Source organism: Trachinotus anak, unplaced genomic scaffold (assembly GCF_046630095.1).
Source record: "Trachinotus anak isolate AG129_WGS33_773 ecotype Australia unplaced genomic scaffold, CSIRO_AGI_Tana_v1 ptg000007l, whole genome shotgun sequence".
In the NCBI taxonomy this organism is placed as follows: Eukaryota; Metazoa; Chordata; class Actinopteri; order Carangiformes; family Carangidae; genus Trachinotus; species Trachinotus anak.
In genome coordinates, this window is record NW_027273858.1 from 13,998,778 (window position 1) to 14,026,093 (window position 27,316).

The window sequence follows — 27,316 nt, forward strand, 5'->3', positions numbered from 1 at the left end:
ACAATTAAGGCCACATTTTTTCCCCAGGGACTTAAGCTGTGGGAGCTGTGTTGCTTGTAGCTCTCCGTGTGAACATTGTTACTGGTGCCCAGCAGGCTGACTGCTGTCTGCAAGCTATTTGTGGCTATTATGTGTCTATAAAAGGAAATCTGCAGGGTGATACACACACCAACAGTAATACACTTTGAACTTCACGGGACGGTGCTGAAAAGGGGGCATCTTGCTTTCTCTAATCTGCCTTGATCAACATTTGCCTTGAGAGAAGTTTTCCAAGCCTGGACAGATGCAACACGTCTGGATGGAGAGGTATTTGAAGCAGAAATGGACAGTTTGAATAAGAGCCTGGGGAAGGTAAGACGATTTGGACATAGATGTTTTTCTTTTGAAAACATTACAAAAAACCAATTGCTGGGTATTTGTTGTAAGGCATAAGTAATACCTTCACTTTTCTATAGGGTTGAAACCAGTAAAAGAATTTGGGTTTAATCCATCAACACTATTAACCCCACCAATGTGCCCTCTACAACCCGCTGCCACCTTCCAGGCTTACACACATAAACACATAGACACTGTCTGTGCAGCAACTTGATACTTAGCCTGTTATTTCCTGTCACACTACGATGAATAATAGTGAACAGTTACTGCTCTCAGATGAATTTAATTGCACAGAAGAAATTCAGATTATAAGAATGAATGTAAATGCAACATATCAATGTTAACTCTATATATATATATATATATATATATATATATATATATGAACACACACACACACACACACACACACACACACACACACACAACCACACACACAACCACACACATTCTTTTCTTTTTTATCACGGCACTGTAAGGTCATTTCTTCATGATCCATTATTCATCTAGAAAATGTTGCCTTGAAAGTAAGTGAGTAATTCTGAGATGTTAAAAAGGAAAGTAACAATCTTAATAAAGCAATCTTAAGCGTGCTGCTTTTGAAAATTACAGGCATTGATTGAAAATATGTGCATTTTTTGTTGCTTTTATCCTTGAGTATGAGACTTGTATTCATAATGTTTATATAGAATCTGGGGAGATAACCCAATGTGCTCAGTAGCAGCTGGCAGCGGTCTATATTTGTCTGCCTTATCTACTCTGGAGGGAGGGGCTGTGTGTTTGTCTGTAATTAAACTCTTTACTAAGTGACACACCCAACCGTTTATGCTTTTCACTGGGGCACAATGTGAACTTCTCGTTTATAGATTTTAACATCTGTGGAGCACAGCTTTCCAGCAGTAAACGCAAACTCATTCTGCAGAGGAATAGCTTGTGTGCAGCAAAAACAGATAAGAGGATGTATGAATAATTAATATAAAACTTTCGGTAATTATACAGTGCTGCTCAAAGCTGGACTTATGTTTTTTTTCCAGCTATTTCCAAGCATTAATTAACACAAAAAAATTATAATGGAGCCTATCATAACCCTTATCACAAGGATTACCATCCATTGCATTCATTCAGTAGTATGTTTCCTTAAAGTATATTTGTCTCTCTGGTTGGTTGCTGTTTATGAGTGTCCGTTTAAAGACCCCCACGCAGGGTGGTCTGCTTCAGGAAATGATTTAGTGCTGCTTGTATTTGGTGTTTGGGACAGGTCGGACATGCCACAAGAAATAACTGAGCGAGAGCACGCAGACCGCGAGGTGATATGTAGCACAGTGAACCAGTGGTGGTTAGAAATGTGATCTGTGAGGACGGTATGACCTCGGCAACACTGCAATCAAACATTCAAGAGGGCTCCAATGGGCAAGTAGGAAATGCTCTTCTCTAACCTTTCACAGTGTAAACTTACTCTGCTATGACTACAGAGGACATGCAAACAGGGAGGTTACATAAGAGCATAAATACATAAACAAGTTTATAAGCTGGCACGTGATTATTTTTAGCAAAGGCATTTGTTATGTTTCTTTATTTATAGCTGAGAACAGATACACTTGTATCTTTTGATATCTTGGCCCTTTGAAGTCACAGTGAACCTTCTCACAGCTCAGAAAGTAGGTGTCCTGTCACAACAGACATGGGTGGCATGTATTTATGGAAAGTGATGGACGAAGGGCTCGCATTCCTTATTATCAAAGATACTTTTCTTCTAAAGTAAAACCAATATTTAAAAAAGAAAGTACTCCATTACAATTAAAGGCCCTGCATTAAAAATAAAAATACATAAAATGTAGGATGCATTGTAAAACTACTTGTCATACAGGCAGAATGTCAGTGTTAAATGAATATGATGTGAGTGATCGTATTGGTAGAAAACAACATTATGATCCTTGAGAGACGTATCATCTGGAGCTGCACTTATTTTGATGACTAACTGGACACAACTCTGTCACAGATAACACCATTATCTTTGACATTTGAGGCAAATAGAAGTGTTGTTTTAACAGCAGATAAGACTGAACCTTTTCCCTTGTGCTCAAATTGAATGTGAGTACTCAGACATTTCTTTTTTCTTCCTTGTGATTCTTATTCTGTGTCTCTCTAGTTTGTAGTTGCTGGCTGAACATATGGACATGTTGATGTCAGAGGCTTTTCTTTTCTATGAATGACCTTCCTCTATGTTCTCTATGTTCATGGTGATGAACTGATTTGAAATATCTGTCCCTACACATTATTGTATACACATCAGTCAAATAAATCATGGCTTTTATCCTTCAAAGGATGAGAAGTACGGTGCTCTATAGAATTTCAAATTGAGATGTTGCATCACCCCTGCTTTTATGTCAACCTGCGAGCCAGCTCCTCACTAGAACAGGTGTGCTTTTTTCTTTAGTTATTTCATGCAGCTGACGAGACCTCAACATTACATTTTACATTTTACATTTTAGTACACATTTATGAATCATTCTGTCAGATCTCTAACTGCCACATTCACTATACTGGAATATGTTGTTTATTATTCAAAATCACACAAATGTAATACATGTTCAAAACCATTCGTTTTACCTTTATAGAATATGTCAGGTGTTATAATTAGCCGGGCGCAAACAAATTAAGAAAACAAAGCACTGTAAAGTAGCAGTGGTGTTCCACACGATGAATATCCAATGCTTTTAAGCTTCCAGCAGACACCATCACCTGCCCACATTTAAAAGTATAATGCAATGCTCATGTGGGGGCCCATAAAGAGGCCTATGTGGTGTTTGAAATCATGCATTGAACATTTAAGAGAAAGAGAACAACAGACATACAGTCAGGGTGAAAAGCTGTTAGTAGAAATGAACATTCTTGTGGCAGTTTCTTTCAGAAGCTTATTCATGAGAACCTATTTACATATTAATTACATCCAACCAAATAGCCACCGGGACCATTATGTAGAAAATTGTGTAAAATATGAACATGAGCACTTACCATTGTAACTTGCATGTGATTATTTTTCATGATGTACAAAGCAAGAAATAATAAAATAAAAACAAAGATCAACTGAGACAGTTTCAGCAAGAGCCACAAATTGCCTTTAAAATAATGAATACAGCTTTACGTTTTAAAATGGAGGTCTGAGAGAAACCGGATTTGTAAACATTGTAGTAATCTTTTTGTTTTGGAGCTGCTTCTTATCCTCTTCCTGTATTAACCTGCCACATTATAAGAACTGGGCTGGCTGGTTGAACTTCAGTCTGCAGCGAAACAGTGAGATGAAAGGTGAAACACGACCTAATAATATGCAAATTCTCTGACTGTGTCTGCATCAATGTGCAGAAATTGTGTGATCTATTTTTAATAGAGTCTCAAGTATCTGCTACAATAACCTCCACTGATTAGTGAGGGAAATTTCAATACCCCTACACTCCAGTTTGCAGTTTGCAGATGACCCCACAACACAGTGGAGATGAGAAGCGTGATTAGTAAGCAGCGAAAGTACTTTTGATGAATGCGTGCTTTGATTGCTGCAGTGGGAATAAATAGGAAATGTTTCCAAATAACCATACTATAAAAAGTGCCATTGAACCCAAACTAGCAATGCTTTTATGTATGCTACATGCCAGTCGGGCTTTCAGCGTGAAGTATTGTAACTACTTGGAAACTGATGTACATACAACAAAAACCAGCCATGAAGTAAGGCGCTTCTATAAAGTTGGAACCAGATGCAAACAGCAGGATAGTTGCGTAACTCAGTAAACAAGCAACAATAGATGCTGGAATTAAACAACTCAACATTATTGAAATACGCATCTTCACTTTCTTGCAGAGAGTATCCATCACATTGTATCTTACAATCGCATTTTCATCTCTAAATTGTGGCAAGAAGTGCAACGTTGCTTACCAGCAAAGGAGGTTTTTGTGTCCTTCAGGAGCACCTTTGCTGAATCCACGGCACTGCTGGGGCCAGTTTGTTTCCCAGAACTGTTTCAACTTCAACGCTGGTTCAACCAGTGGCTGATGCAGACGCAAGAGTGAAATGGTGGTTACTGTAGTCTTCTTATTGTAATGATGCTTTATTATGAAACACATCAGTGTGACCAGTCATGATCGACAGCGCTGCCACCAGTGCTGCGAGGGTACCTGTCACTTGCATTTACTGTCACCCCCTGAGCTGTGCTGAAATTTAGTTCCAATGAACTTGCTCCTGAATCAGACAGATGGAGGGGGGGGACCCAAAAGCTGAACCTGTGACAGTGGCAACACATTAAGGTGCAGATTGTTAACACTAGCCCTTCAGTGGGAAAGGCTTGTTGATTTCAAAGCTGCCCAAGTTTAAGTCACCAGAGCCTCTTTTTTTTTTTTTTTTTTTTAAATAAAAGAGTGTTTTTCTCTTACTGACAGAGATTTAGTTAACTTAAGCACTTTTTCACTAAAACTACCAGCGCAGCACAAGTAAAACACATCAGGTGCCTGAAGAACACGAGGACATGAGCTGATTTAATTGCAGCTCATTACTCCTCACTGAGTGTGGGTGTGTCAGGGCTTTGAGCTGCGGGGTGCTAAACTGCCTAATCTGTGAGTGTGTGTGTGATGATGGATCATGAGGAGTAAAGTTACATAACCCTGTCTAGCAGAAAGAAATCAGATATTCTGAGTCTGAAATTCAGTGGTACTCAGATGTGAGAAGAAGACATGGAGAGTGACTTAAACAGAGATTTTATGGAGTTTGGACATGATCCCTTCAGCTAGATTTGTAATTGTCCCATTATATTTGACTCATTATTTACTGTAAGTAAACTCTAGACACACTTGTTTTACCAAGTGTTTGTGCTCGGAAAGGAAATGACTGGACAAATTGTTCCTCTTCTTTCTGTTTTACAGGTCTCAATAGGAGTGCCATCTAAGCCTACTTTTTTCACATTTGTGCCAGTGGTGCAGAAACTACCATTTAAAAACATTATTACTGAAGAGGAGAGATCTGGAGCTCTCACAGGAAAACCAATTACGGTACAGCAGCAGCACACACCCTGAAGATTGAAAAGTAATATCACTGTCAACTGGTTTTCATTATTTGTAAAATGATTACTGCTTTCATAACAGGGTGTTAATCAAAATGCATGTGCTGACTATATTTATGTTGTTAATTTACAGTAAATAACTGACTTTTCTTTGTATTGCCACCTGATAATCTCTGTGTGTGCTTGTAGTTAAATGCCACCTGATAATCTCTGTGTGTGCTTGTAGTTAAATGCCACCTGATAATCTCTGTGTGTGCTTGTAGTTAAATCCAAGCTGCTCACAGAAACTTTCACTTCTGTTGATAAGCAGAAGTGCTGTTTGTTAGCACTTGTCCCACTAAATCAGCCAAACACAAAGTACTGTCCGACCTCAGTCTGTGGACATGTTGCTATGGTGGATGTATGCTCAAAAGAGTGTGTAATGAGTTGTAATCAACTGGTATTACTAAAAAACAACAACAACAAGCAAGCAACAACAATAACAAGCTTCTGACTTGTTGTACTGGAACGTGGTTAACTCAGGCGTGAGCTCTGACATCTGACCTCCGAGCTAAATGGAACGCTGCATTACTCGACATCACTCTGTGTTCGAACTGGTTACACTCTGTCACGCTTTTTGTTTTCGGGGGATGTTGCCTCACTCATCATTGAGAGTTTGAAAATGAGCCTACTCTGCCTGTCTGACTACTCGCTAATTAAAACTTCTGCCAGTTTATCCCCAAAATATTGAAGATTAGCAGTTGAGAGTCATTTAAGAATGGTCACGGCTGATGAATATAATCACTTTCCTCTTACATTTGGTGTGACAGCTGTGCCTTTCTGTTTCACACTCTCCATTTATTCTCAAAATGACATTTATCATTTTTATCAGACTTATTAACCTTGACCGACAATATTTGTACCATAAAGCACTTCTCTAAAACTCTAGCTTTGAATAGTATTTATTGCAGCACCTTCAGCAGCAGAGGCAAAATAACTTGTGTTGTGTAACTTGTGAGTGTTTAGAAAACTCTTAATACGGACAACATAATGAATGTGAGATTGCTCTTGATTCTAACTTCTTTTGAACAGTGAAACTAAAACTCTGCATGAGCCAGAAAATCGAATTCTGCAATTTTAAGGCCTTTTCAAATGCCTCTAGGTTTGTAGTGATTAATCACATCAGTGGCCCGAAGAGTAAAGGACAAACCTTAGCTACTCGGGAAAATCAATCTCTCTCTCTCTCTCTTACCTACAGGATTTTAGAAATTACATCCATGACTTCCTTCTCAGATGGTGGAACAGCAATCAGTGTGACTCATCCTTACGGTGAAATAAGAAAAACAGATTCACAAGGTTTAATTATTTTCGGAGTGTGCATCTGTAAACATTGAAATCTGAGAGAAGCTGTCAAAACAGAGTAGAAATATCTTGTGATATATTTTCTCCCATTCGGCTTCCTCAAGGGTTTTTAAACTGTCATTGGAATGAACATCATTTATTGATATGAATTGTAATGATCCATTAACATATCCCCCGCGTCTGGCTCACACACTGCACATCAATAAATCATGTTTCAAGACATATCTATTTCAGCATCAAACATATTCCTGAACAACCTCAGGGATCGACTCAAACGTTCTGCTGTCAGTGAAACCAAACACTTAACTGTCAGTCATCTGATGTCCATCAGATTTTTGGTTCAACAAATAAAACACACAAAAACACATACAGCATTGACATTGCTTTACAATATAGATTTTTCTGCTGACAGATACCTTTTTAATTTTTTTTATCTTAACCTTAACCTCAACTTTGTATAGGAACTACAAATGTTCAAGTGATAGTTATTGAAAGCGGCCATCCCGGAGGCTGATGTGGGCCTGCAGTGGTGTCAGTTGCTGAAAGGATTAATTTGCTATTGGATCCAGCATCAACATCACAGCGGCACCACAGCTCTGGGTGCTTTGGGATAGCCAACTGCTTCTGCTGCCTGAAGTCAGCTCTCTGGCTGTCTGCGTGAGACTTCAAAAGGTCCTCTCACAGGGGGGTGGCACCATTAGTTTCCCAGCTTCCCCCCACTGTTATTATCTAAAGAAGTAGCTACCCTTGACGTTATATGCTGACAACATGTAACTACGCAGCTGCAAAATTCGTGTTTTAGCAAACAAGGGGGGTACTATCTTTTCATACATGCACAATATTGGCTTGTGTGTCATGTGTGTTTGAATCCACTTTTTGCTGAATTCCCTCAGCTATGTATTAATTTGAACTCCCTTACCACTTCATTAGTTATTTGTCCATCTTTGGTTTAGTTTCAAAAGCAAAATTTGGTTTTGCAAAACCGTAATGTAAAAATAAGAATAAAAGTCCTGCATTCAAATTTTACCCAAGTAAAAGCACAGAATTATTAGTAGAGGAGTACTCATTATAAATATGGTTCCTTTCAGGGGGTAATATTATAATTAATATTTCATATGATAATATGGAAAACACATGAACAATATTTCCCTCCAAATATATTGCGTATAAGTGGAAAGCAGCATAAAATGAAAATACTCACATATTGGTGCTTGTACTTCCAAACAGTAAATGTTAAACCTATTTACTTCACAGCACTAACAAGCTGTGCTAAAGAAATTATGTCCAAAAAAAGAGAAGAAAAAAAAAGTTTGCAAATGCACTAATTTGTAATGCTACAGTTAGCCGATTAGCACAGCTAAGCACGACTGTAAGCAAGGGAGATATAACATAATTGGTGAGTTTTAGAGCTGCTGGTTGGTGGATTTTTATCACTCTCAGTCATCGTGCTAAACATGAGGATGGAGCAAGGTGATGGTTACCTGAGCTTAGCATAAAGCCTGGTGGTGGAAGAGGCGATCAGCTAAGTTCCTGTATCTGACAAACAAGTACTTTTTAACAGCTGGAAACAGGTGGAAACAGCTAGTCTGACTCCAGCCAGTGGTATAGAAATCCATCTACTACCTCTAACGCTCACTGATTAATAAGTTTAATCTTGTTTAATGTATATAACACCAGGCTAAGCTAATCACCTGCTGGCTCTAGCTAACTTTGCTTATAGTATAGGCTACTATAACCAAATAAGTGCACATACAAAAATATTAGAATATTATTTGGTTTGACAGTAATCCAAAATAGTTCAGCTATTTGCAGCTCAGAGTAAATACCTTTGTGTATCTGCACATGACAGATAAGTAATACTCCCTGAGGGGAGAGCTCCTACATCGGGATGCTAATGGGCAGAATGTAAAGGATTATATGAGACAGTTTATCCTCATTAATCCACCACTGTGATTTGGAGCAGCGTGCACTTTGCAAAATGTCCTTTTCAAAAGAAAGAAATTGCATATGCGTCTCTTTGCAGTATATCAGTAAGCTAACCTCAAGTCATCGTTATCAATTTGTACTCTGAGTGGCCACCAAGGATTGGAAATATGCAAATATCACCACACAATGCTTAGAGCTTCCCAGCCTAATTATCTTCCTTTAAATTAGAGGGGTTTCTATTCCTACTTGGCCAATTGTGCACCATAGATATTTTCTTTCTGAAATACCCAGTGCGACTATTCTGAGACATTTTGTTCACGTTTCTGCCAGAAGGCGGCACAAAATGTTAATATTTAAATTGAACCAGAATAAATCAAGCAAATGTCTTCATCTTAATTTGTGAAGAACTTTGCCTAAAGCCAGAACCACAGAAAACGTGATAGAATTAAGTAGAAATATTTGATTTGTGCTGAAATGCCCATAATTTATTAGTCTTGCAAGACCTGAGCCTGTGTCACAGACCAGACTGGGGATATGATAAGGAGGGAGTCCATGTAAAAGTTTCTACCAAAAATTTATTATAACTATGATAGAAACTGGATGTTAGCGGTTGGAAGAGAGCAAACTTCCCATGTCAGCCAATTGCCTGCAGAGGTTGGGGCAGGACAACCTCCAAGACAGTGGGCGGGGCATCACAGCATGCATTTTAAATGTTGTAAAGTGAGTTTATTTTTTATTTTATTTTTTATGGCAACGGATGTGGACTGGCAGTGCTTATGATTTAAGTTATAAATAGAATCACTTTTGACATATGGTGTGTAATGATATTATTGTCATAAGCTGCCATTTATGTCAAATACAGTTTCAGGAATAAAAGTCATTCTGGCAGCCTTTCATTTGTTTGATTACTGCTTATCTACATTAAGGCAAAACAGCATCACTGACAGAATTATTTAATTGATTTAGAAAACCGAAGGCGGTCATTATAAGATGGTGTCAAATGTATTTTTAGGATCATAATTACCATGGATGGGGGAGTTCATGTCAGTAATGAACCCATTAGCAGTTACCCTTTTTAGCACCACTTAAGTGTCACACATATTATGCTAGAATATGCCTTTAACTGGAGTTCATGTAACGATAAACCACATTAATTTGAATGTTATCCTGTAGAATTTCATTTTTAAAACAATAGTATGAATTTCTATTTGGGTAAATAACAGTGTTGTTTCATGCAGCCACACCTTTTAAAATAAGTTTTCTGGTGTTTTTTTTATATGGGGGGCATTGCCAATAAAGTCTGTTGGACAAAAGATGCAGTGAAACTAAGACAGCAACCTCAGTAATAAGTAACAAATTATCTTATATGTTCCTTGGTCAGTTGAGGACATTTTTATTTGTTTAGCTGGACAGCTTACACACAACCGTAATGTGAGATGAAATCATACAGTGTGTGCGTGTCTCTGGATACTCTGTCCTCATAGTTGTAGCATCTCTTATCATAGAGGAAGTTATGGTTTTCAACTTTAATCCCTTTGGTTGTACTGCTTTTGGAAAACAGAAAAATGCCAAAGTTCTCACTCTCATTTGATTTAGTTAATGGATATGGTACCAGGAGTGGCCAGGGTTAAATTACTCACTGCTCAGTGAATTGCTCAGCTGGGAAAGCCCCTGTTAGTAAAAAACAATATAACATAATTAAATACTAGCGAGTCGGTCTCGGTTTTCTTGACGAGCAACCTCTTATGGTCCTGCGAAAGAATGACAGTTGCATTTGAGACGCAAAGATGGCAACAGCGTGAAGTTGTTAGCAGTGAACTAACTTCTAAAGGATGATGTCTGAGCACTAACTTGCTCAAACTTTAACTTTAACTTTGCCTGAACCTAGGTTGGATGACAATGCTGAGTGAGTCCAGCAAAATGTGAGGGATGTATGTATGTAGGATTTAAAAAAGTTGGCAGCTTGGTAGCATGAAAAAAGATACTGTGGTAGACAGTGAGATGCAGAGATATAAATACAGAGAAAAATTCAGCAAAGGCGCTTACTGCCAGTTTGGACTCACTCACTCTTTGGAGATAACATCTTGCTTATTTACAAGCCTCAAAGTTGTGCGTGTACACTGCCTGCCCACTGTCCCTTGCCTCACTTGTTCAGCTCTGCGCATGAGGCATGTATTACACCAATGTTAGCGGGACATGTGTGTGCACATGTGAATTATATGTGTGGGACATGTGGTGTGGTGAAACCAAGCACACCCCTCAGTCCAGAGAGGCTCGCTGAAGTTCACCTCGGGTTTTCTCGGGTTTCACTTGCTCAGTTCCTCCTAAACATTTGCTTCATTTTCTCCTGTCAGAACGTAGCTGTGTCCCATGAGAAGACAACCGGGGAGACCATGTCGGACGGGGAGATTTTCAAAGCAGAGAAAGTCTTTATCAAAGACTCTTTGGAGGGAGGAGCAGGAAACATAATCCAACTGCGGACAGAACTTCAAGTAAGTACAATCAGAGCACCCTCAATGTCACATACTATATGACATTGAGATACTATAAATAAAATCTTTGTCACTGACATGTTATGATAGAGATATGTGTACATGTGCGTGTACTTCTGTATATCTGTGTATCTATGCAGGTTATTTAATTTAAAATATGAACTTATCAAGCTGACACACATTATAAAGCACTGTCAGGAGATTGATTGAAAAATGACATAGCTGTCAAAGGTGAGCATTTATCTAATGGTTTAATTGTAATCTAAGTATATGTTAATATGCAAATAATTGAACATGTTTCAAAGGGTCTATTTCATATGTGTATCAGATAGAGGCATCATCGATAATACTTTGATCCTTTCTGTGTAAATCAGATGCAACTGACTGAACCTTGTTATAAATCAAATTTTATTATTATACCAACATTTTGGCCACCCTAGCTTTAAGAATTTGCAGTGAAAGTCAATTTTTAGTAACTGTTGCCTTGTTTATCAGATACAACACAAAAAGACCCAACTGTCATGCTAACGTTGCCGTTTAATGAAAACTTTCTGTTTTTCAGTTGAAGCCTTCACTGGATCACGTGAGCCTCTCTCACACCAAAGCCTCGCCTTCAGTCAGCTCTCAGTCTGAAAATACACCAAACCACGTAGCCGCCGGCACGGCCTCTATGGAAACAGCTGTTGATAAACACAGGGGCATTTCCCAGTGGCAGTGTCACGATTCCTCTGGACGTGCTGAGGTTAGCTCGGGTTGCTTTGCAAATAGAGCGTCTGTGTCAGAAGACAGAATGAGCCCCACAAACTCTGCAGACCTGTTCCCCACCCTGGCTTCATCCAGAGAGTCCATCCTCTCAGAGGGCTCTGACAGAGACAAGAGCTGGTCTGCTGTGCAGCTTTCCTCTGTCACCTCTCCCATCTCGTTCAGCCGCACTGTCTCCCCCTGCTCGTCTGTCCGCTCTGGCGTTTTCTCCCCCTCTGTCACACAGATCAAGAGGCACTTTCTCGCTCCTGGCGCCAGTCTGATTCACATCCCTCAAACCTGTTTCTCATCCTGCGAGAGCCTGTCCTCCTCCACCTGTCCTCAGTCCCCTCCGCCCCGGCACCGGCCTCCTCTTACCCGACTCTCCCTGCTCACTGCCATCCTGAGAAAAGGCCGTCTTCCTGTTCTGTCCTCTGCCCTGCAGAGGCCTTACACCCCCTGCTGGCCTGTCAACCCTGTGACTCTGTCCTTCTGTAATGCTTGCTCAGCAGCCTCCAGTGTGGCCTCCATTCCCCTGGAGTTTTCCTCTCGGTTCCCCTCATCAGTGTCTATAGATAGTCAGAGCCACGCGCGCAGGGAACCTACTAGATGTGTCACGGCTCCTCCACCTGTGCAATCAAATGAGCTAAGCAGACCATGCTCTCAAACTCAAGTGAAAAGAGGCTCGGAGCAAATTCACTCAAGCAGCACACCTAGATGGGAGCAGGTTATTTCGCCCTCGCCAGTGAAGAGCAACAAACTACCCCGAGCTCCACTGCAACTGTTTTGCTCAAACTTCAAATCTGTTTCTCCACCAGAGCATGAAGAAATATTAGACTGTGCAACTTCCAAAAAACTGCAACACACACACACCACCATTTCCAAGTCCTCTGAGCTGAAACCGAGCAACACTCATATGTACCTCAAGGGTAATGCTGATAATAACCTTAAAAAACCTATCTCCCTGTCCCCTAAACGTATAAATGAGCAAGAGACCTCTGCGCCCCAGAAATGGAGTCACTCGCCAAATTCATCTCTCTCAAAGCTTCACCTGCTTTCTCAAAAACTGAGATCTCCACCTGTCTACCATTCTCAGGTTCAGCCTTCTCAACCGTGCTCATCCGGTGTCACAATTTTCCCTGCACGCACAGATGCAGCATCACCTCTCCCTCCCTTAGAAGACACCACAGGAAGGTGTGAGTCACAGAGGAGCTGCTCCGCTTCCCAATCTGCCACACTGTCGCAGGCTTTCCACAAAGCCCACTGCCTGTCCCCTTCCCGCTACACCCCCATGAGCTTCCCTGAATGGCCGTCGCCCACCAGCTCCCCCACCCCTACGCCTTCTCCTGCTCCACCAATCAGAGACCTCACCCCGTCCCCTTCTCTCTCCCTGCGCTCCACCACATCCTCCCCAAGGCCGGGGAGTGGAATATCAGACTGCAGTGACAGGGAGGGTAAAAAAAGAAAGGTAGCAGCTCCTTTTGCTGTATGCATGACTTGTTTAGACGGAGGATATTATTTAATATGTTCTGTGTCACATACTGTTCTTCCACACTATGTGGTTAAAAACAGATGGTTAAACAGCATATCAAATGCTGCCCTGTTTTCAGATCTGTTAGCCTTTGCCATATCATTTACTGATGTTGTGATAGATCTTTGCTTTGTGGACATTGCAAACATACTGCATTTGTAGGATTCTAATGACTGACATATCTGAAATCAAGTACCATATGTTGAGCAAGAGGATAGTCATCATCCTAAAATCAGTGCAGCAGCTTTTTAAAAGCTCTAAGTATCACCACACAAAGGTCTGAGTATCAGCAATCAGGAATCCAATTTATTTAGTACATAGTGAAATATGAGTTGATGTGTGACACAGTTGTCTAGTTGTCTTGCCTGTCAGTGTGGAAAAAGTTGGCTGTAACTGAACTTTGCGATGACATTTCCAGTCAGTCAATTGAGCCATCTGAGCGGCACCGAGGAAGCGCTGTGAAAGCAGATGAACACACGACTCGAGTGTGTCTGGCTGTTTTTGTATGATTAGCAGCCCGCAGCAGTGAGAGGAAAAGCATGCCTGAAGAAACATGAAACACAAATGATGAATTTCCATGAGACATTCTGCAAAGTCTGTCTTTAGTAAAAAAAGAAATTTGTCTTTTAAATTCATTTGTAGTCATTATGTGCTCTTCTGTCTATAAACCCCAGCCACACAAGATTAAGTTAAGCTACAAATCGCTCGCTGCGATTCCCACGAACACCCTTCTGCTGGATCAGCAGGTGAGTTCACTTATTTGACTCTAATCCCAGTAATTCAACTTGTTATCCGGTTAAATATCCAGCTGTCATAATGAAGTGGTTGGGGGGGGGGGGGGGGGGGGGGGGGGGGGGAATCCATAAAAAAGATAAATCTGAAGTCTCTACTCACAGGGCTTTATGGAGTTGCATTTTTAATTGTAATTCAAAAACTAGTTAGGCAAAAAAAAAAAAAAAAAAAAGAACAGACAGGAAACTCATTTCATAAGGATTTAGAAGCTATAGATAATGCAGCTGAAACACTGTCAGTTTTTAACCTTATTAAATTCAAATCAGGCACAAAGAGACACGAAAACTTAGCCAATTGTTGTGTTATTCACACTGCAGTATGATTCATTAAGAGATGCAGAGAAGAGAACACTGTCTGTGAGGAATGCGGAGTGGATAGGAATATAAATTGTCTGGAGGAGATGCTGCAATGTTGTCTAGTGAACAGTCACCCAAAGCAAGCAGCAGTGTTGGCAGGAAGCTCGATCTGTCCACTCTGCTTTGTGTTCACAGGCAATCGATGAGCAGGTAGAGAGAGAAGACAGTCCCTGTGAGACGCCAGACAGAGGTGTTACACCGGACAGAGGTGTCGTGGACACACACGCTGAGGTATTACTCTACACATTATTGCTAGTGGTCACTGCAAACATCACACAACAGACATGAATAGTTTTGTGCTTCCTACAGATGTGCTCCCCTGCTCAGCTCCGGCAACAGTCAGAGGAACTTTACGCAGTCATTGATGAGATACTGGCAAACTCCATTCCAGCAGTGAGTTCACTCAATTATATGAGTGTATATAAGTACATATATAAAATTAAACATGTACAAATGTTGATGTGTAATATTAATAGTGATTTTTTTTTTTTTTTTGCAAAACATCCTGGCCACTGCAGCCCTCCAGGTCATCGACTACCAATGTTGGTGTGCAGGTAAAGTGTGTTTCTTCATCTGCATGCGACAAGTGTGGCCAGCTCATAAACTCTTGATTTTCCCCATAAGATTCTTAAAAAACTAGTTTGACATTTTGACCCTTAGAGATGCTGGAAGGTCATAAATGTAATGTCAGCTGTAATGGCAAATGTAATAATCATCATCCCTTTAATTTCCATCTTGATTCTAAAGACAAACAACAAAACAAAATATGGCTAAAATAAGAAATAAAATAAAACTAAGTTTAGAAAGATTCTTAACTTGAAATATACAGTGACCCTGAGAGCTCAAAACACTGCTACTTAAGGAAACGCATGTAAATAGACAAAATGCAAAAGCAAATTCAGAAAACATCTTTGCTGCAAATACTCACAACACAACCAAATGTGTTTTCTCTATTTGCATGTGTTTTCTTAAGTTGCAGTGCGTTGAGCTCCCAGGGCCACCGTAGGAATACACAACCAGCTGTTGAAATACCTAAATGGTGTTGAGTGTCGATCTCAGTTATAGTGAAACTGACTGATTTATTATGGTTAAATTTTTTCATTACTCAGGTTTGTGGTTCACACCTTTCCATTTACACACGGAGGTGTTAAAGTGATGCAAATGAAGGCGCAACTTACTGTATAATTTTGTTGCTAGTAAATTAGTAAATAACAAATGAACAAAGATATTATTTGTTTGTCCAAGGACAGTTTTTTGCAACTAGACAGCTGTTTATGCACAACAACAATGTGAAATGACATCACAAGCAAGACTCAGGGTGATCTGCCATCCTTGTTGTAGGTTGGACATCTCTCACCAACAGCATGCAGCTGAAATTCAGCTACAATAAAAAATATAACTAAAGTTGTAAATCATTAAGGTAAGATTTGCACTGTGTTTTACTGAAACACAAACTGGAAGTGGGATAAAAGTGAATTCTGACTGTATCATCAGCATCAGCATGAGAAATGAAAAGACATCTGTTCATTATTCATCAAAGGAGAGAGCCTTTCGAGGTTTCCACAGAAAACAAGTGTGTGTGTGTGTGTGTGTGTGTGTGTTTGTGTGATAAAACGTGTGAAATTCAGCCCCTGAAGAGGAAAAGAGAAAGTAACTCTGTTGCAGAAGAGAGAACTTAAGCTTAAGAGTAAATAAATAACAAAACACTTGATGAAAAACAAAACTTTGCTTTTCTCCTCACATCCCCCTAGTTCAGATCTAGTCCACCTACAATTTCTTTTCATCTTCTTCCCTTCAGTCATTTTTGGATGAGTGACTGCCATATATTTGAAAGGCTGATGAGTAATTTCCAGATGTTTTTTTTCTTCCCATTATCCCACCAAATGAGTCTCATGTATACTTCAGTTCTTTCTGTCTTTCTTTGTTTTTCACTTTCAGCAGAACTCAACTTTTCCAAAATCCTTGGGACGTGAAACCAAATATGTGAGTAAGAGCATGAGTTTTTTTTCCTGTTAAATTCAATATACACACTTTCCTCAGGACTTTACCTCCACAGAACGAAGGTGAAAACCTCCTACTGACAAAATGTTTATTTTCAGTTTAATATTGTCAGGTCTTGACGTTACCTTGAAAAGTGCCTTTGGTGCTACACAAATAAAACTGAATGGAACTGAATAGATTTATCTGGCATTAAAAACTTATATGAAGAAGTCTATAACAAACTACTCTTTATTTCTAGTCTTGTCTACTTTCTGCAACCACTTGTATTGTATCTATATCATGATATATATTTCTCTCACTATTCATGCACAAATGTATTTGCATTATAAAATATCATGCTTAATTTGCCACATTTCCAGAGATGAGGCACCTTTCATACCTTTGCTTGCCTTTATATAAAACCTGCAGTACTTCAAGCGCTTTCTTTTATCAGTGTTTGTCAGAGACACTAATAACTATTAACTGTGTTAATGTATCTGTTCCACATTGTTCATTCAGGCATCTTTATGCAGCTTGCACCCATCCACTGGTGTGGAAAGAAAGCTGATGGATCCTAGAAAGGTACAAATTCAATTTTCATTTGATCGAGCAACACATGTGAAGTGTCTTGGAAAGAAACTTATCGGATTTAATTTCTCTCTGCTGTCAAACTCTGAATCCTTCTGTCCAGACGAAGCCCGGGGTTATTCGCCCCATGACGGCCATTCCAAGACTGACAGTGAAGGATGAGGAAGAATTTCATCCGAACCCCTTCAAGCAGTCTGTCGTCAAGCAGACCTTAACTGACAACAGAAAGGTAGGCTGGTAGCATTGGTTTACATTAAAATTAAGGAATACTACACAGCAGTTTTAGTCAAAGCTAATTTAACGTGAAAAATCTTCCAAAAAATTTGATTCATTCTCAACGTTGGGAATAGACACTGTATCTGTGAACAAATACAGATACTGATGATATATGGTAATGATACTAAACTCAAGGTTCTCTTACTAATGTTTTGTGTAATGTTTGACCATATCCCATGGACTTCTTCAGAAACAAACAATAAAAACAAAAAACCCATTTGCTACCATAGCTACAGGTCTCAATCCAGGTTACCTCATGGCACCTATAGTTTCAATTAACTGAAGAAGGCGGAAAAAGTAAACCTTGAATTAAGAACATCTCATCTGCTCACACTGTTCCAGTCACATATGTGACTGTTGCATTGTTTGCACCTAACTAAATAAGAATCTGCTGTATCATGCATAAAATCTGTGATCCAAATGGAAGCAATAACTAATAAAAAGATCAAGATTTTTGAAATTTTTGATAACTAACAGCACATTCTCTTACTTTACATTTTAGATCTTTATATTTTCCACAATAAGTTATTTCCTTGTTTTTAGCATGTTTGATTGCAAAGCTTTTATTAGATATCTCTTATCTATCTTTTATTGATATCAATTAAATAAAAAAGGATGTCTTAGAGGTTTCAAAGCCTTTACGTATAGAAAGCTTAAGTGATTATAATATCTTACACATTAATCTGATTGAATACATTATACATTCATGTTTGAGGAATAATGGGACACTCTCAGTCTCCCCGTCTATGAGCAAGCATGGCCGTCTTCTGCAGTGACTAGTTTAAAATTTACAATCCCACACAAAGCCCGGGCTTTGTCACATGGGGCTTCGAACTTTAAACAGACTTTTAACAAAGTTTAAATCCAGCCAATAACCCATTCTACGTTTGTCAGTACTATTTAATGTGAACCATGTATATTGTCTAATGTTTCTGTTGAGATTACATTATTTGAAATAAATATTTTGCCAGGTTTAACAAAATAAAGTTGGGAAAATGTGGGGTTGTCTCCATCTATCTATTGAACTGAAGTCGCCTCTACTAGAAGAAAATCAATGGAATATTTAGTTTAAAGCTCGCTGTTATTGCAGGATAACAGACTCCTGTTTTCATTACAACTAAAAGAAATTGGATGCTTTCTATATCGTGACCCACAACTATCCAGTGAAGCTGTGTTGTCAAATATCATTTGACTAGTTTTGCTGAAAGAAATTGAACACCTTCAGCCTTTCATACCTTCTCTACTCCTCTTGTTCGATTTTGCACTACACCACCTCTCTGGTCAGCTAGCTTTGTCTTTTTACTTTACAAGTCGCTGAGATTCTGGCGTGTTTCCAGAACTTTTCATGTCAAACAACTTAAACTGGAGAGAGAAAGAAAGTCGCTTCTGCTCGCCTCCATTCAGAGTGTTTGTACATAAGGTTAATGTGGTTAGTTTCTGTTTTTCCTCCACTGTTTGTAGTGTATTTCACTGGAATCAATTACGAACAACTACAGAAGCTTTTCAAGCAACTGGGTGGAGTTTTTGAAAAAAAAAAAAAAAACATCTTGGATGAAGTATCATTTTACCTGAAATGAAAAAACAATAAGACAAATTGCAAATTGACATCTCATGTTGTTTATCCTGCTCCAGAGAATCTCAGCGAGAGCTCCACTTTACCCACTGATGAGGGGAAACAGGTTTAGAGAGTAGATGAGTGCTTTGCAATTTATCAGCCAGAGGTTTTGTCATAAGCAACAATGAGAGGTGGTAAAATGCACACGTTTAAGCTGAAGGAAAAAACTACCAGGGATTTTGTTTGCACAAAAGAGAGTCATATTTCTGAACCAGGTGGTGCAATGCAAGAAACACAAAATTAATGAGGGCGTCCTGCAGCTTCTTTTTACTATAATACAAACCTCTTTATCATGCAGAAAATATGTGGAAATCATTACTTATACCAGTGTTATGAAACAACAAATAACACTGAAATTACCTGAAGGTCTCTGCACTGTAAAGAATCCGCAAGGATGAGCTCCTTGTGTAATACCGAGCAGTTTGCAAAATAATAGTCTGAAACTTGTTCATTAGTTGAATATAAAACTCATTAAATGACAAGGTCAACATGATGATTGCCAGTGGGAAAAAAAATATTCCCAGATACAGAGGTAAGCGATGAGAACCATAAACTTTAACAATGTCAGTACGCTTTCAACAATCTTCCACAGCAGAGGTTTTTAACACGTCAGTGTTCTTGACATGTTTGACGGTAAAAACACTGCTGTCCCCCTGAAAGGCAGCCATTTACTGCAGACAGACAAACAATAGCGCCATTTCTGATGCATTGGTAGCTTTTTGCCAAGGAATATTTAGCTTTGTAGTTGGTTTGTTGTGATGTGGAACACAATAATATGCAGTATGCAATATGTACCTGGGCTATCCTGCTGTTGTAATTTAATCTCAGATCTTTTATACATCGCAGGTGACATTATGCAAAGAGGTATTCATGAATTAATTCCAGCTCATGTTAATTACATTTAAGGTGATACAATTTCAATTTGGAGGCTGCTGAGGCTGTTTTGTTCTCACACACAAATGCTACAGACAAACATGTCTCCTTAAAGTTTAAAGATGTGCTTTTGAAAAGGGATTTTGGTGGGATTTCAGTGTATTTGATGATTGTAAGGGAGGGGACTGTCTTTTAATTCATAGAATGAATCAATAAAAAAAAAATCAAGAGTAATTATTTTTGAAATAGACTCACAACAAACAGTTGCATCAATCTCCTTCAGCTATGTTGCAATAGTTGTTGCCATTTTTGGGGCTATTTTTCTGGATCTGGCATTGTCCTTTGCTTTTTCAACAAACATCTGTCAATCATCAAAATTAATTAACCATTAAAAATTAGATTTAGCATAAACAACACACAAAGCTGAAGGTCTTTCACTAAAAAGAATTCTGATTAAAAAAAAGAAAAAAAGAAAAAAAGAAAAATGAGCAGAAAGTAAGCGTGAAATTACCAATGTCAAATTAATTTGCGGTGCAGTTGCAGACTCTGACCCTGACCTAAACTTTTTTGTTTATTCACCTCAAGCCCTTCAAGTCTCAGACAAGTTGCTCATCAACATGTTTTACAGTCAGAACTATAAAAAGGTGAAATTTTCCACTGATTTCTTCATAAGTGCTGCCTGATTTGTCCAGTAGAGAGCATGAATATCATGAATTTTAAAAGAACTTTAAAATATGACCTCCCATCTGCAGCGCTGTGTATGCTTGACCATAACCATTCAGCAATGTACCGTAAAATCCATCTAGTGTCAATGTAGTTTACATAATTCGAGAAAAATGGCACATATTTTTGGCAGTATACATTTACACCCTTTGCTTGTAAACGATTATAGAACTCCCCTAATGTTCAAATCCAGACCTGAATCTTCAGTTCAAATACATTTTTACATCAGCTTACCACAGAGTTTAGAGGACAGTTTACATTAAGTTCAAAAACGTTGCATCAGAAGATTCTCGTAGGCCAGAAGGTGATCAGCATCAGCTGACGTTTACAATCACAGCCCCTTTTCTAACAAGTCGTTGAAGGAGTCTGTGCAATCTGCATAATCTGACAGCCAACACACTCTCGCTGCTGTTCATTCAGGCCTTTTGCTGCTACTACTGATTATGCTGATCTCTCTCTCCACCGCCATGCTGCTTTCATTTTCTGGTTTCATCTCAGGCTTCAGTTTGCTTCACAGTGTATTTACATTTCATATCAGTATACTGCTTAACACTGAGTGCACTGGCATTGTTCAATCATCTTCCTCACTTGAGCTTGACTCACCTGATTTCATGTGTTGTGTGTCATTTCCATGTCATTCGATATGTCAACTGACAGTTGTATTTATGATGGCATTATTCTTCACTGTATGTATTTACAGATCAATTCTTCAAGGTATACTCCGTGGAGTTTTTCAGCACTAGTATTGCTATAGAATGGGTGCAGTGAGACATGACATGCAGTGAGTTGATTGAGAGTTGACAGTAATGCACCAAGAAATGCAGCAAGCCACAAATAAAGGAAGTGAGGAAGAAAATAAGTTCTAGTCGGCCCCCAAGATAAAATAGATCTGGTCTGTTGTAAACTTGGGCGTCTGCCCCCCGACGTCAAAATATTAAGTAACATGCCTGGGCATTATTTTACACTGTATTACCTAACCCTAACCCTACACTTCACACAAAATGGAAGTGACCAAAACAGCTTTTGATCACTATCATCATCATCATCATCATCATCATCATCATCATCATCATCATCATCATCATTTTTCGCCATTTTTCAATTCAATTCAATTCAATTTTATTTGTATAGCGCCAAATCATAATATACATTATCTCAAGGCACTTTACAGGGTAAGGTCAAGACCTTACTTTGTTACAGAGAAAAACCCAACAGTTCCCACAACGAGCAAGCGCTTGGCGACAGGGGGGAGGAAAAACTCCCTTTTAACAGGAAGAAACCTCCAACAGAACCGGGCTCAGGGTGGGCGGCCGTCTGCCTCGACCGGTTGGGTTTAGGGGAAGATAGAAAGAGGGGGAGGGGGAGGAGAGGGGAGAGAAGAGAGAGAGACCAGGAACAGCTGTGTCGGTAATGGCGTTATTAATAATAAAGACAGGTAATAGTAATAGTAAAGATGAGTAGTGGTGGATCTGGATCCTGCTGTTCCCGAGGCAGAGATACCTGCAGAATGAGGACAGAGAGAGGGAGAGAGAGGAGAAGCACAAAACTACGGGAGAGAAAAAAAAAAAAAAAAAAAACAAAGTTAATGGCATGAAGTCATTGAGAGAGAGCGGGGGAGAGAGACAGAAATAGGGAGAGAGCGCCCAGTGAATCATGGGAATCCCCCAGCAGTTTAGCTCTATAGCAGCATAGCTAAGGGATGGGTCAGGACATACCCGAGCCAGCCCTAACTATAAGCTTTACTAAACAGGACAGTTTTAAGCCTGATCTTAAAGGTAGAGAGGGTGTCTGCCTCCCGAACCCACACTGGGAGCTGGTTCCACAGGAGATTTAACATCATCATCAGTATTGCCAAAGTACAGCCGTTCCTACCCCATAAAGATACTGAAAAACTTGTTCATGCTTTTCTTCCAAATAGATTCGATTATTGCATTATATCTTTACAGGTCTTCCAAGGCAGTCAATTGAAAGATTCAGTTTATACCCAATGGTGCTGCTGGACCATCAACTAAAAATAGGACGAGACAGCATTTTGCTTTTAGAATAGATTTCAAGGTTGTTTTTTTTTACAAAGCTCTTTATAAAGCTCTTAATGGTTTGGGACCAGCTTACATTGCAGACTCTCTGTTATTTTATAGTACTTCACCAACTCTGAGATCTTCCACAGGGAGGCTTTTAAATACACAAATTGTTACACACAAGAAAATAGACAGTACAGCAACAACAACTCAAAAACCTATTATTTAATTTGGCTTTTAATTCATTGTCTCATACTTCATTATTAATACTGTTTTCTGTTGCAATGTCATTTATGTATTATATATTATTATTATTATTATACAGTTTTTTTAATTGTCTTATTTCATTGAACTACTATTCTCATTTGTTTCAATGTGCTATTTCCTGTATGAAAAGTGCTCTATAAATGAAGTTTATAACAGTTAAGAAATAAGTAAAAATTGATATAAACAATGCAGGATTTAAAAAAAAACAAACAAAAAAAAAAACAGCTTTGCAAATGTTTTTTATGAAGAAGGAAGTGCATTTATCACACATGTTAAAATGTAATGATGCACAAAATGGGTTTTGGTGTGAAACACTGAAAGTAAACACTACTTTCGTTGTTGACATTCCCAGGGCAGTTTAAATACAGGAATAAATGGAAAATTACCACTCTCTACACAAAAGGCAGACATTATAGAATTAAAGCCAGACAGGTTCTGTGAGCTTGAACACAGATGTGATAGAGATGCTGGCTTTGTTTGCCTTGGCAGAGGAAATGTGAACCACGTGAGCCTCAAAACAAAAGATAAAAGAACACAAAAGGAGAAAAATGGCACTGTGTTTGATCAAGGTGATTATATCTGACACCAGCATCCTGATCCAGCTTTATGCTGCTGTTGACTTGTTTCCCTGAGTGCTGGGTTGCTCTGTGAAACCAGTAACATCTAATGCAATAATAACGTTTCAGCTGCTGCCTTAACGCTGTATGTTACTGAACTAAGAGTATGTTATTTGAGATACCAGTCCAGTGAAAATGTGACACCTCCATGTTTTAGTGATGTTCCTTTGGAAGAACCTCACTGAAATTTGCGCGCTTCCACTTCTTGCCAGCTTCATCAGTTGCTCAAAAATGTTCTGCTACCACTTCCTGTGCTGCTAGCCACTGCAGGCTGCAAGCTAAACATTTTATTTCTAATTAGGTTTGGACAATCCCCGTGGATATTGTTGTATGTTGTTTGTATCAGGGTGCGGCGGCTTTAACCATGGCAGGATTGCAATCTCTATTGACCAATGTAACATTTTAAGCCACTGAAAAACAACCCACTTTGCTATAAAGTGCACATGTATAAAATCATTTGCACAATTGTACCAGTAAATGAATATCCTGATGTTTAGCTGTCTCACTGAGAGAAAGTAGGAAAATAAGATATCAAATTAATCTCTGTCATTCCAGGAGAAAAACAATTTAGTCCAAGACATGTTTAGTCGCACAAGAGCGTGGTAGCAGGGGGAGGTGCCTGCCCAACAGAGAAAAAAAATACATCAACAGGCCCCAAATTGTCTCAATTACATTTGCTTTTGTAACAACAGAGGCAAAACCAGCAATTTTATTGTGACTACACACGTCACTGTGTTACACAGGCTCATCATGTTGGCACAAACTAACAGCTTGCCAATCACTTTGTCCTGTTTCCACGTTCACACATGTAACATATACAAGATACGATATGTAAATATGAAGCCTGTGGAGTTGCAAGGAAGCTTGGTTAGAGCTATGGGTTAGCAATTTTCTCCTTCATCCGGTGTTTGTGCCAGCTCGGCAAAACACAATTGGAGCAGGCTGAACACAGAGTAATGGAATAGATATTGATCCTTTCATTCAACCTCTATAAGATGTCAAGAAATGTGGGCGTATCCGTGAAAGGCAGAGATTCAAAGGTTTTTCAAAGTGCTCTGTCTGCAGAAAAAGCCAAACAGTGAAACATTCAGGAGAGTAGAAATACTGTTAAATGTGATCATTTTAATCACAGCAGAAGCTGCACCTGCACTCAGGCTCTGTTGCAGCACTACCTGAGCAAATATCACTCCAGTTTGTAGCATCACATTTACATTGATAAGCTGTAGGTCTGCGCAAGGATCTTTTCTTTCAAATATGCTGAAGAACTAACCTTTAAAGTTAGAGAAATAGTAGAAAATGTGTTTCTAACAAAGCTGAACATGGTAATTATAGATGCTGCTAAATGTGTTATGGTAATGCAATGTTAAAACACCTTCAGACATTTCATAAATGCTCAGACACATAATAGGGCTAAACAGCTTGTCAATTTAAATTTTCAGTTTTAGTTCAAATGGAGCAAATATAAAGCAGCTGATTACAGTCACTATCTAATCCAGAAAGCTAACTGTCAATTATAATCAAATAGACAATGAATATTTATCCCAGTTTAAACCCCAGATAGCCTCAGGGAGAGCTCATTTCAGCCAATTTCACTGTGGGCTGAAATCAGTTTAAATGGAAACCAGCTACTGCTGTAAATTGCACAATCCTAGCTGCTGCTGCTGTTCATTTCCCTCTGGCTACAAAAATTAACTTGGAAACCTTTATGTCTCTTTCTATTTCAGGTGGAAAGAAGAAGTCCTGAAGAAGTGGGGAAAGGTTTTTTCAGTTCGAAAGGATGGAGAGAGGAGTGGGAGCCTGAAAGAAGAAGTCCAGTGTCATTATGTGACCTGCAGATTACAGAACCTGAAGACCTGATCAGCCCTCCTGCGAAAGATGCTTCAGCAACTTTCAGTCCTAGTGAAGGGCGGATGGGAGCTTTTCAGACTCATATTTAAATCATGAACACAAAGGATTAATTCTTGATCCTAATTTTTTTTAGTGAACAATAATGTGCTAAAACATATTCAGTACTTAAGCCCATTGCACAGTTAAAGGAAGAATGACAATTTAATTACACCTTACCTAAATTAGTGAATGAGTGCAATACCATACAGCTGTCTACAGTTGCCAACAAGGGTTTAAGATGCCTAACAAGGACAATAAAAATACATGCAGTTGACTGTTTGCTAAACTCCCTTAGTCTGTCAAGGTTTCCGTTTGCTATGACATGCAGTTTACTATAATAAGTGGTGGCAGTTTACTGCTTGAGATTCAATGTTGTTTTTGAAACAATTCATTTCAGACTGAACTAGCACATTTTATCAGCTCCAGCTAACTAATGAAGCTCTTGTTAGCTCTGTCAGTTGGCTGAAAACACTGTCTTCAAAAGAATTCTTAATGATTCCTGCTAAGAACCTCAACATGCACTTGATGGCTGCACATATTGTTTTGTCCTAAAAGACTGAGACTAAGCTTGGGTTATGCTAAGAGAGAGGTAGTTTGTCCGACCTCAGCAGAAGGCAGAAGTGCTTATATCTGTTTGAATCTGTTGTCTGAAAAAGCTGTCAGTCATAGAGGGAGACACAGTATCCAGTAAAATGGAGATAATGACACATATTTTCAGACACTTCCTGCATTCACAGTGTTGCACCTGGCTGTGCAATAGTTGTGCTGTGGGTGTGCATGTTTGATTGCTGGCTTTGGTTATAGAAATTGTCAGATGCAGCCCCTGCCAAAAGGTCTGTGTTTGTGTGCTTTTTTTTCTACAGTCATGGGGTCCGAAAGCTGGAAGCACAAGATACTTGTGAGGTCCGTGGTGCTTCGTTGGGACCAAAATGCAGGACCCCAAAAGTTTAAAGGGAGGTTTGAGGGTTAATACTTAGTTTAAGGGTTAGGGTTAGACTGCAGTTTAGGTCAAGATTAGGGTAAGGGCTGAGGTTAGCCATTTAGTTGTGATGGTTAAGGTTGGGGTAAGGAGCTAAGGAATGCATTACGTCAATAATGGGTCCTCAAAAAGATAGCTGTACAAACGTGTGTGTGTGTGTGTGATATGGAAAACATTTGGATCAGAATGGACCTTAATGTTGTACTGTTTATATTTTTTTAACCAGCATGTTTATGTGAATGTAACATTATCTCAGATGAAGAGACTGACTGCGAGTGTAAAATTTCCTAAATCCAACAAAAAGCTGACAGAGCTGCTAATGTTATCCTAAACTCTCATGTAGTAGCATCCAGGCAGTGGTGGTTGGTTACGTTCACCACCAACGCCATGCTCCTTTAGAGTATTGTTCCTAGTGCAAGGACGCACACTGTTTCAGCCTAAACCTGAAGCTTGACAGAACTGTTGTGCTTAGTCAGAAGGTTGCTAAACTGTAATTGGACTTGTGTTCTTTGGGAAATGAGTTTAGCAAACAGTCAGATGGTGCAAAACCTCCAGTAGCAACAAGAAATATTTCAATCTGGTATAGCCCTGATTTTTTTTTTCAAGCAAAAGCTATTGTGAATTATTAAGAAAAATATAAAAAAAGAGTATGGCCTTTTGTGTGCAGAATTCACAAATAATAAACATGGTAAGGGTAATTGTAGTATGATATGAAAGCCATGCAAATTATGCAACTCAAGTCTACTCCAAAGAAAATACTAATTCAATATTATTAATTGATTAGAGGAGAAACTGTAATATGTAACTGCCTTGTCTTGCTCTGAGTTTCACTGTATAACCTTCCGCTGCCAAACATACATTTCCATATTAATGAATAAAGTTACAGGCTAATGA

General features: G+C 39.1%; 1 protein-coding gene across 10 annotated transcripts; it reads left to right on the forward strand.

The window, feature by feature from the left end:
* Nucleotides 1–79: 79 nt before the first annotated feature.
* mlip (muscular LMNA-interacting protein) lies at nt 80–27,316 on the forward strand. Of its 10 annotated transcripts, none has more exons than XM_071480818.1 (13): nt 103–351; nt 1,634–1,789; nt 5,284–5,409; nt 11,042–11,179; nt 11,742–13,388; nt 14,126–14,197; nt 14,735–14,812; nt 14,909–14,992; nt 15,118–15,153; nt 16,538–16,582; nt 17,099–17,161; nt 17,271–17,396; nt 25,281–27,316. In XM_071480818.1, exons 2-13 carry the CDS (start codon nt 1,739–1,741, stop codon nt 25,491–25,493), a joined length of 2,679 nt encoding a protein of 892 aa, XP_071336919.1. In that variant the 5' UTR covers nt 103–351; nt 1,634–1,738; the 3' UTR covers nt 25,494–27,316. The 10 variants fall into 10 exon arrangements, with proteins under 10 accessions (XP_071336923.1, XP_071336924.1, XP_071336919.1 ...); XM_071480816.1 differs by having other exon boundaries at nt 106–351; nt 14,735–14,830; XM_071480817.1 differs by having other exon boundaries at nt 107–351; nt 14,735–14,830; nt 16,541–16,582.

Coding starts and splice junctions, on each gene's coding strand:
- mlip (XM_071480816.1), top strand. CDS start 1,739: ATGACCTCGGCAACACTGCAATCAAACATTCAAGAGGGCTCCAATGGG. Junction 13,389..14,125: donor GGGAGGGTAAAAAAAGAAAG/GTAGCAGCTCCT, acceptor TATAAACCCCAG/CCACACAAGATTAAGTTAAG. Junction 14,831..14,908: donor TCGTGGACACACACGCTGAG/GTATTACTCTAC, acceptor TGCTTCCTACAG/ATGTGCTCCCCTGCTCAGCT.